Source organism: Nicotiana tabacum, chromosome 22 (genome assembly GCF_000715075.1).
Source record: "Nicotiana tabacum cultivar K326 chromosome 22, ASM71507v2, whole genome shotgun sequence".
Classification (NCBI taxonomy): Eukaryota; Viridiplantae; Streptophyta; class Magnoliopsida; order Solanales; family Solanaceae; genus Nicotiana; species Nicotiana tabacum.
The window spans coordinates 179,558,741-179,570,056 of record NC_134101.1 but is presented as its reverse complement, the minus strand read 5'-3'; the positions used below and the strand labels follow the sequence as shown (position 1 = coordinate 179,570,056).

The 11,316-nt window shown below is 37.6% G+C and overlaps 1 protein-coding gene across 1 annotated transcript; it reads right to left on the bottom strand.

Moving 5' to 3' along the window:
* Positions 1-1,967: 1,967 nt before the first annotated feature.
* On the bottom strand, positions 1,968-6,172 carry LOC107791331 (uncharacterized). The gene is made up of 6 exons (XM_016613370.2): positions 5,910-6,172; positions 4,321-4,619; positions 4,138-4,195; positions 3,320-3,423; positions 2,452-2,683; positions 1,968-2,230 (listed from the first exon to the last, which is right to left on the bottom strand). Exons 2-5 carry the CDS (start codon positions 4,570-4,572, stop codon positions 2,459-2,461), a joined length of 639 nt encoding a protein of 212 aa, XP_016468856.1. The 5' UTR covers positions 4,573-4,619; positions 5,910-6,172; the 3' UTR covers positions 1,968-2,230; positions 2,452-2,458.
* Between the last annotated feature and the right edge of the window lie 5,144 nt (positions 6,173-11,316).

Here is an 11,316-nt window from a genome sequence, read left to right as displayed (position 1 = left end):
AGATGAAAAACTAAAACTGAAAATATAATATATATATATTCCCGGGGGAGGATCTGCAGAAAAAGGAACAAATAAAAATTTAAAATTACAAAAAAAAAGTAAGTAAAAAAAAATGTGCGGGGTGGGGTGGGAGGTGGGTGGTGCAGAAAACGAAAAAAAACAGAAATTTAAAGATTAAAAAAAAGGTAAAAAAAACTTTTTTTGTACGAGGTAGGGGAGGGGGTTGGGGATGGGCTTTGGTGGGGTGGGGATAGGTGGTGCAGGAAAACGAAAAAACAAAAACTTAAAATAAAAAAAAGTGAAAAAATATTTTTTTTTTGGGCGGGGGGGGGGGGCAATAGGGTGGGTGGTAACAGAAAAAAACTCAAATTTGAAAAGGAAAAAAAAATAAAAGAGGTAAGGCTAGATTTTTATAGTGCCTCTTCCGTGTGACCAATCATTTCTAGACCGCATTGACACTTTATTTATATGACCAAATCAAAATCAGACATCAACCGCCAAAATGCATGAAATTTCAACACCCTAATTGAAAAGATAGAATAAAACCTCAATATATCAAGAATGCACAAATTTTCCCTCAAATACCAAGTGTTCTACAGGATATCTTTTTTTTTTGTTTTCTTTTCCGGAAAAGGGCTAGATGTGTCCATGTACTATCGAAAATTAGTTATTAGTATCCTCCGTTATACTATCCTTCACTATCTACCCCTGCCGTTACCCATTTTAACATTTCTGCCCCCACATCTAACGGACTCTTATTTTAAGACACGTGGCACGATCTTACAATATAACCATATACCCTTTTACCCTAGTCGTTCAGCCCTGACCCAATATCCAAACCCACCCCAAGAAAACGATTTTAACCCATAGATATGGTTCTTCTCCTTCGTTTATATGGAGGGACTGTTTCAGCCCATTTGAGGCTGCTGGATTCAAAAACAAAAATCAGAAAATTCTTTAACTTCGCTATTTGGGTTTGAGATCTGTAGTAGGAATTTCAAGTTTGAGTTTGTGTGTTTTAAATCAGGAGCTGAAAATTTAAACTCAAATCGTAGCTCATTGTTAGGACGATTTGGTATTCGAACACTTGAATAACTTTCAAGTTCTTTGTGATGCTGGTAGTTTGAGTTTGTGCGAAATTTTTAAGATCCACCATTGATGAACAACCTTTAAACTTTAGAAGTGGGTTTAAAGTTTGAACTCGAAGAAGACGAACCGAGTATCTTAATTTCGTTGATGTTTCCTCAAATTGGTGCTTTCTATTGTAATTAGTATTATTTATATCCAGCTTCAATTCAATTGTTAGTACACTATTGAAACTTTGATTGAAGAAGAAGAATCCAGAATTTCGAGATCTTGATTCACAAAAATTAAGAAAACAGAAATGCTATTGTTGAACCTTGAAGGTCTTGGGATTGAACTAGATTGGGAGGTTATTTGGGACAATTTTGGACTAGATTTGGTCGATATTTGTAAGCTGAAAATACAGCAATTGTTATCTTTGTTTACTCTTGACTAGATTAGCTTAGCATTAATACGTATTAAGTAATATCCAGTCTTTTATGTTGCTTAGACCTGTGAAAAACATTAGTTTTTAAAGAGAGAAATTTGTAAAAAGAAAGAACTAATGCAAAGAAAGAAAAGAGATGGATTTAAGGAAAGTTATAAATTGCCAAAAGGTAACCTAAATGCTATTGTTGGGAGTTACGGGTATGGATACTATGTTGAAAAGGAAAAATGGGTCTGGACACTTAAAAGCTGCCACGTGTAAGTAGGGCACGAGTCCGTTAGATGTGGGGGTAGAAATGTTATAATGGGTAACGGCAAAGGTAGATAGTGAAGGATAGTATAACAGAGGCTACTAATAACTAATTTTCAATAGCACAGGGACACATCTAGCCCTTTTCCGTTTCTTTTCTTCATCACAATTGAACCATAAGGAAAATACGAGGTTGGGACAGGAAATATGTCTGATCAAACAAGAACCAGAATGCCATAAACACAAGTTCATGAACTTTAACTTTTCCACTAGCTACACTGTCTTTTGAAAGCGAAGAAAGAAGCACGGTATTAGCTATGGTCTAAGTCTTCAGTCTTAACAAAGAACTAAAATCATAATCCCCACAACCCTCCTCCCGAAATCTCCAATATTTCCTCAACCCAGGTAGTTTTAACAATAAGCTGCCTCTACAAGCACACTTCATAGGCCAAATAAAATGCTGGCCGACCCCTGCAACATACAACAAAAGTGTAAACCCTGTAAAATACTTGCTAGCAATTATGAATCGCTGTTTTTTTATAACTAAAATTGACTAGGATGAAATTGTTCCAATAATATTTCCAAGTTTTTAGGGAAATATTCTCGCACACACCAACATGCTTATTATGCATCAAATGACCACAGAAAGAAGGGGACATTTCCCCCTAGTTTGTTCGGATAGGGAAACCAACCTTTATCTTAACTTGTGGTAGGAAGATACACCCTTATGGTGTCTTTCATGGTAATTTTCCTCCTACAAGTAGGACATTTACCCTGAGCAGCTATAGAAGCCTTGATGCAACCCTTGCAGAAGATATGACCACATTTCGTTGACATCTCCTCAACTAGTGGACCCATGCATACAGGACAGCTAAATGTGGGTTCTTTTGGCTTTGGTGGTACAACACTCTGTGCAGTGACTGTCTGGCATCAGTGACAAAGAATAACACAAATCATGAATAAATGGAACTCTCTGAAGATGACACCAATAATTAGGTTAACAATGAGATGTGGAGAAAAAACTGATTCCAATAGAACCAAAACTTGGGATAAGACATTTCTAATGATGGATTGAGATTGCAATCAAGGACCAAGCTGCTATAAAATGAACACCTTTAAAAGGCCAACAGCGTACACATGAAATAAGCAACTAAGAAACAATGCAATAAGCTAACAAGGCCATAAAGTTGTGCAAAATTTACATTCTAGGGACTAGAGTTGAAGCTTCTAGACAATAACAAATGTTTCCCTTTCCTTTTCCAAGCTACAGACGCCTAAGCTAATGACAACAAGTAAGGCTCCACAAAGAAAGGTAAACAATACAAGTCAAAAGAAACAACTACGAGATCAAACCAAACATTCTTTGTCACAAAATAAAAATCAGAATTACGTTTTGAGCACTAGTCCCAATAGATCCTTTTGAAATTTTGAACTTTATGAATATAATTGAAAAAAGGAAACACTTAAATGAGAACAATCTTATTTTATTTTTTCCCAATAATTGAGAAACAAGAACACTCATGTTATAACAATATAGCATAAAAGAACTTCTGTAATTACCTTTAAGCTACTATTTGCTTCTAGGTTTATGTAAATGTCACCAATTAATGTTGGATCATTAGATGAGGCTTTTCTGCGCTTGTTAGCCTTAGGCAAACGATCCTCTGCAATAATTATGAGCCAATAAGACCAATCTCAAGGGACGCAAATGAAATAGCCAAAGTCATAAACAAGCTCTCCAAGGAGAAAAACGTGCTCAATATGGCATTAACCCAACCACCTCAATGCTGATTTCGAGAATCATATCACATGCCTCAAATTGTCCACATGGTACTGACATAGTTACATCGCCTCCCCTTGTCCCCGTAGGCAAAAAGATCACAAAGAGTACATCAGAATATCATGTAAATACTGGCAAAGATCCACTATGTGTCATCAAGATTCACGTTGATGTTAGTTTTTAGGTCATTCATTTTCCTACTTAGCATTTAATGTCGACAAAAAAATCTACTCAAGCATTTAATGTTGACAAAAAAAATCCACTTAATTCTCCATTCTATCAGAACTTAGACTCTTGTAATGAAGACATATAGATCCTGCATTTAATATCTTCAAGGAAATAAGCGGTTCTACAGTGCCTGCATATCTAATAGGTGAAAATCAGCCCATCAGTGACAGCATGAGATAAAAAAGAATTGTTAAATGTAAAAAAAGGAGGTCAAATCCTGATACACCAGTACAGGGGACAACAAGAGGTAATTCTGAGCTATTTTTAATAGAATTTTTAATATCTAGAGCAAGTGAGATAATGTTCTAAGACAGAAAATGTGCACACACAATCTACAGCTGTAAGCGATCCTAAAAGAAGAATAAGTTACCAGAATCCTCATCAACCACAATAACTTGTCCACGAGTCCTTATGGAGTTGTTTTTTGCCTAGAGAAAAGCAGGAAAATTTTTAACACAATTAGTCACAAGGTGAAACACCAGTAGTGCTATCACAAGATAATGCACCACCTAAAAATTTACAAAGGGAAAGCATTAAAGTTGGATAGGCATACTTCGGCAAATGCCCTTGGAGAAGATATTATCACATCATCATCAAGTGCCTCAACATCAATTGGGGCAGGTGTCAAAGGCGCACCCCTTGGTGCAGGTGGCACATCCCCAGGAACAGCACGACTTGAAGTTCCTTCCTGGTCCCTATTATCAGATGGGGGTGTGGCATTTAGATCCACATCTAGTACCGCCTTCCTTCTTGAGTGGTTCCTTGTATACCTAATCGGATGTGCCCTTCTGTCTTGGGTGCTCATTCTATGATTAGTTGTGCTTCCCAACGGCAGCTTCGAACTTATATCTCCTAAGAAGATGTGGAACAAAATTATGCAATTAGAACAGGAAGTACGTAAATAAACATCAACCAATGTAAAGGTGTAATTTCAGCAACCTGTCATCCCAAACGCCAATGCATAAGGAAAATTAGAAACACTACTTCATGCATTTAAAGTATCAAAATGCACTTTAGTGTAAGCTCTTGATAAATTTGTAAAAATAAAAAACAAAGCAAGATGGACATAACCAAGAAGTAAAAGATGAATGCAATTAGTACTTAAGCAAACAGCACAAATTTCTTCCTGATGTGCCATCCTTTATATCTTTACACGGAAAAAGAAAACAAAGAGACAACCAAACTTCGCCGAGTGATTGTAACACTAGGAACCTTCACAAACCATGCTTGAGCACTCAACATTATTACAAATGAATCAAACAGCTTTGCTTTGAGACTAAAAAAAGTCATCCGGCTTACTCATATCAGGTTCGAAGTTCAAAAGGACTTAAGTTATATACACTGGCAATGTTAAGAATTTTTACACCATATGTGGATTTCACCTATTATAACAGGTTACTTATCATTTAATTTAGGTTACTAATCAATGCTTATTATATATAATTACCTACTATTACCTCTTAAATGACCTCACAACAACATACCCATTATTATCCCACACCGTGGGGTCTAGGAAGGGTAGTGTATAAGCAGACCTTATCCCTACCTTGTGAGGACAGAGAGGCCGTTTCCAATAGACCCTCAGCTCACGAAAGCATAAGCACACCTCTTAAATGGCCTGATTATGTAAATATTGTTTAACCAGACATACATCTCGCTGAATTTGATTTTGAAATCAATATTAACATCACATACAGTCTCAAACAGAAGCAGAACTGCAAGAGTTCCATAGTAAAAATATCCTTCTAACCCTGTAGATCCAAACCAAGAGAGAAAACTTGAAAGTGATGATTTTTTTTTCCAAACCGCTAACTTTAACATTAAGCATATAATAATATTTCAAACAAAAAACACCAAAAAATTGGTGCGAGTATCCGAAAAATAGCAGACAACTGTCGAAACTGCTAATCCAGTACAAGTTTCTACTTCAAATAAAACATTCCAGTAAAACGACCACAAAGCAAGGGAAAAATTGAAAATAGAGACGGAACGAAAAAGACAACGTCTTTAGCCAAATCAACGGATCAAAACACCGAGCAACAGATGGATTAAGCGATAAACGAAGAGAAAAAAAACATAAGAAATCAATAATCAATAATCAATAAATTCGAAGAATTGAAAAGATCGGTAGGAAAAGCGAACCTCAATTTGAAAAAATGTCCGATAATTTTGACCACCAATGGCTCATGAAGTAGGCGTAGAGAGAGGAACCATGGAAGAAAAACGCTGTCTAGGGTTTTCTGAAAAGGAAAGATTTTTTTTGGCGAGAGAAAAGTGGAGGGATATGGAGAGTGAAAATTTTGATTGCTCACAACTTATGTGCTGTGTTCTTTTTTTTTTTTTTTTACCCTTTTGATTTTTGATATTTTTTTTTCTTTTTTTTTTTGTGTGCTATGAGATGACACACACCTTTCACACAAAAGGTGTGTGTGAAAACGAGAAACAGGTGACACGCGTCTTATGGTTTTGGGACTTGTGGCATTCTATTCGTGTGAACTCATACCATATTTAACGCTTTCTAGTAGGCGTAAGTACTTGTGGACTTGCCTGGAGTTCGAAACCTAAATATTATTTTTTTGGATTCAAATTACGTTAATAGGTGTTTAAAAAAAAATATATTTTTTATATAGCGTGCAAATACAAGAAGCTATACATTAACGATAATGTCTGTCGTTAAGGTATAGCGTCTTGTAATTGTGCGTTATACATATAGCGCAAAAAAAACACTATATCCTGTATATGGACTCACCAATAAGTGAACTGGCAAACACAATAATTTAAATGTGTATAGTGTATATTTAAAGAACGCTATATGACAAAAAAATTTCCATATTCGAAGTTAAACATCTACGATGATGATACTTTGAGGGATTTTCTAAGGACTCCGAATGAATACCGGGAATATCTTATAATAAATATGTTGGATATGTACGTAAAGGTCGAAGACGTTCCAAACAATGAGGTTGTCGGACAGGTTCCGAATAACCCTCAATCATCGGGTGGCTATTCTGGAGGAGTTTTTGCCGGACAGGTTCCGGATGAAAGAGTTTTCATTGATTTAAACTTATCCCCGCCTGCTTTACATAATTCACAAGACGAGTGGTAAACTTCAATTTTCCTTTGTGTTACGATGTAAATTTTTGTTATATTGAATTTGTATTAACGCTCATATACTTAACATGGGGTACAAACCGAATATGAATTTTACAAATTATGAACTCAAGCATAGTTTTGGTGTGTTGGATCATGGTGGTCCATCCGGGAGCCATCACCTAAATAAAAATGTCCATCATGGAATTTCATCACATTACGACTTGTAAGTGAAGTGATACGGCTATATGGAAAGTATTTATTAAATTCAACATCTTATTATTTTGTTGATTGTGCAGTGAAAACGAGCAAGTTGAACCAAATGTACTCACTCAATTGCCCGAAGATGACGTATTAAATCGGGATCTGGCATATGCACATAGTGAGGAAGAGAATAGTGATTACGACAACAATGCTGATAAATCTGGAGATGAGACATCCTTTCTTCGTGAGGATGGTGACGAGGAGGATGAGAAGGAAGGACCTGATTTGACGAGAGAGTATGCTCCACCCCCCTAGGCGAAGAGTGTACGAGTCCCAAGTCCCGTTTCATTCAAGGGAAATTCCTTACCTTGATAACTTGCCAAGCATGCCGGATGTGGAAGCTCTCACAAGGGATTTTGATGAAATTCGGACAGCAATGTAGGATGAGTGTAGACCAACGGTGCTGGCAAAGGGCATGCTTTTTCCTGATAAAGCGCGCCTAAGCAGGGCTTGTAAAATGCATAATGTAAAAGAGTGTCGTGATATGACGTATGGGATTCAAGTCCGGTTGTATACAAGGTTGTTTGTCACATGTGGTTTTGGCCATATCATTGGATGTTGCGTGCGAGCAAGAAGAAGACAGGTCTATGGAAAATGGGTAAATATATTCCCACCCACACATGCAAAATGGACACATTCAATGGGAATCACTTCAACTTGGATATTGACTTGATTTCTCTTGTTCTTATTCCCCACATCAAAGCGTCCATAAGGTATAAAATCAAAGAGTGCATTACAGCAGTCCACCAGGAACATGGCCATACTATTACTAAAAGAAAGGCATATCTCAGGCGCAAACGAGCATTTGAAATAGTCTATGGTAACTGGGATAAGTCATTTGCAGATCTGCCTAGGTACATGGCTACACTGCAGGAGTTTAATCCCGGGATGGTTGTTGAATGGAAGCTTGAGCGGATTCTAGGTAAACCAAAATATACATTCAATTACGTGTTCTGGGCGTTTAAACCAGCAATTGATGGGTTTTCGCATTGTCGGCCTGTAATATCCATAGACGGCATTCATGTCTATGGAAAGTACGATATCAAGTTGTTGATAGCCGTGGCAGTAGATGCTAATAGACATATATTTCCTCTAGCTTTTGTTATTTGTGCCAATGAAAGCCAAGAGACATGGATGTTGTTTTTGAACCACTTGAAAGAGCATGTTGTCCAATAGCGTTTCGGTATTTGTCTAATATCTGATTGGCACAGTGGTATCTTAAGTTCTGTGAAAAACTTGCCTGCATGGCAAGAACCTTATGTTTACCATTGTTACTATGTTAGGCACCTTAAAGCTAATTTCCAGAAGGCACATCCCAACAAGGATCTGCATGATTTGATGTGGATGGCAGCAACAGACCACCAACAGCATAAATTTCGGAGGCACATGGAATATATCAGGCAAGAAGACGAGGCAGTCTATCGTTGGTTAATGCGACATGACCCTGAAAAGTGGACTTTGCATGCGGATGGTGGCAGACGATGGGGAACTCTGACTATAAATGTGTCAGAATTTTTCAACGGGTTATTGAAGTCGGCAAGAGGATTGCCTGTCACAGCCATGGTGTGGATGTCGTTCAAGCAGATAGCGGAGAGGTTTGTTGAAAGGTCTGCAGCTACAACGTCATTGATGGAAATGGGTGTTGAATTTATGCCAGTGCCGCTGCAGAAATTTGAGAAATACAGACGGCGAGAGCATTGGCATTCATTTTTGCAGTATGATAACGAAAGAAATGTTTTTGAAGTTCGCACCGCTATCCATCAAAATCGGGGTAATAATGTACATACTGTAAATGAATCTACAAGGTTATGCTCTTGTGGGAAATGGTCCATCTACCACATGCCTTGCTCACATGCCATCAAGTACTTTCAACAAGTTGGTTTAGGTATAACCAACTATGTTGATCAACAATATAGTGCTGCGAAGTACCTAAACACATATAGTGGGCAGTTGCAGCCAGTGGGTGCTGAGCATTATTGACCGCCTGAACCATTTAAAATGGTGTGTAACAAGTCCTATTTATGCCGAATACAGGTGAAGAAGAGAATGCGTATACGAAACCAAATGGATGTTAGTGATACCGTTTATGCGCGCAGATGTGGTATATGCTCGCAAACAGGACACGACCGTCGAAAATATCTTTTGGGTGGCAATAGTAATCAAGCTCAGGGTGGGTGTTCTTCTATTGTGCCTAACTATCAATGAGTTTGTGTTGTAATATTTAGTTGTTTTGTTTATGTTGCAAGATTTATAAAATAAAATTATGTTTGTTAATTATGAGTTGAATTTCTCAATTTCAGTTTTTTAATGATAATAAAAAAAATTATATATTCAGAAGAACTAGAAACAACATTGAACTTTCATAAATCTGATTAATTTATGATTGTGTATTGTCTTGCCGATCTGAAAAAGCTTCCCAACTGACATAAAGTTGTTTCGTACCCATTAGAACATTTAACACGCAAAGCATAGCGCAGGTAAATACTATGCTATGTCTATATATAGAGAGGTTAAATACTATATTATATATGTGTTTTGTCTTGTCGATCTGACATAAAGTTGTTTCGTACCCGTCAGAACATTTAACACGCAAGGCATAGCATGGTTAAATATTACGTTATGTCTATAAATAGCGCGGTTAAATACTACGTTATGTGTGTTGTCTTGCCTATAAATGACGAGCTCATTCTACATATTTTCTTCGCTAAAAAATAACTTATAGCAAATCTTCCTTGCAAGTTCTTTTAACAGAAAAATGTCTCAGCCTATTTATATCCCAAGGTGCAAGTGCGAAAAAAAATGCCAGATGCAAAGTTGTTGGATAATGGTGCAGTTGAACGCCGCTTCTGGGAATGTTTGAACAAGTTTTATAAGGTTCCCGGCGAACCTATTTGCGATTTTGAGGTATGGATTGATGAACCTTGTCATCAGGAATACTACAAAGGATTGTTGAACGATCTTAATGATTTGTGTTTAAAACAGTGGGAACGTGAAAAACAACTTAAAAAAGAGGTTGTGGAGTTGAAAGCGAAACTTAAAGAGGTAGAAGAAGAAGAAAATAAGTTGTTAGAACAATTTAAGTGGTTGAACCAGAGAATAATGGGCGACAATGACTAAATGTATGTGTTTAGTGTATCAATTTATCTTTATGTGTATTGTCGTGCATTTTTATTAGTTGTACTGAAGCATTTTCTTATGTTAAGTTGCTATATTTGTGTTCGTGTTGTAGTATTAAGCTAAAGTAGTTGTAATGAACTTTATTTTCAGTCATTGTAATGGAATTTTACTTCTTTACGACTTGTGTTTGTGTTGTAGTACGAAACTAGCTAATTAACGGAGAAATAAAAAGGTAATGCACATATTATATAAAAGTTGTTGTTAATGTATATACAAAAATATTATTTACATATAATAAAAAAAAGAATAAAATCAATGCGTCCCGCATCCAGTGTGCTTCAACACAGCCGCTGGCCTGAGGCGCATCGCATCCCGCCCGGGTACGCTATCAGGATTGTCATCATCAAGTCGCCTCCTTATAGCCGGATGCACCGTTGCATGATCATCAGTGGTGCTGACAAGATCAGTAGAAGGAGTCGTTAGGCCAGTAGAAACCTACATAAGAATAAAAAGCTCAAAATAGCAAAGTATATAATAAGTCACAACAATTTCAATTGTCGTACCCCTATCTCATCGGGCTCCTGAATGTTATCATCTGTCGTAACCATGTCAGCATCGCGTTCAACCTTTAAAAGGAAATTAACAAAGTTGTGGAAAATAAAGACAAATTCTAATTCAATACTATGAACACCATACCTGCGAACGTGATGATGAACCATAACTCAGCCAGCGCCCACTCTGTAAATCTCAGGTCGGCCGCTCCTCAGCAACAGTAGATGGCCTTGGAAAGTATGTATCCCAATCCACTCCAGAAAGGTGCGTGCCCATGATCAATAATTGACCTGACGGGGTCACTTGCGAAGTCCCTAGAGTGAGATCCATACCAAGGCTGTATGATAGCATGTCCGTCTCATGTAGGCCACCCGGCAGATCTGCAGCAACATAATCAGCAGGGGCCTCAACACCCCCTTGCTGGGGACCACCTCCTCTCCCCCCACCGCCACGTCGTCCGGCACCCCCGCCTCGTCAAGCACCACCACCTCTTCGGGCACCTCCACCTCGTCGGGCACCACCACCT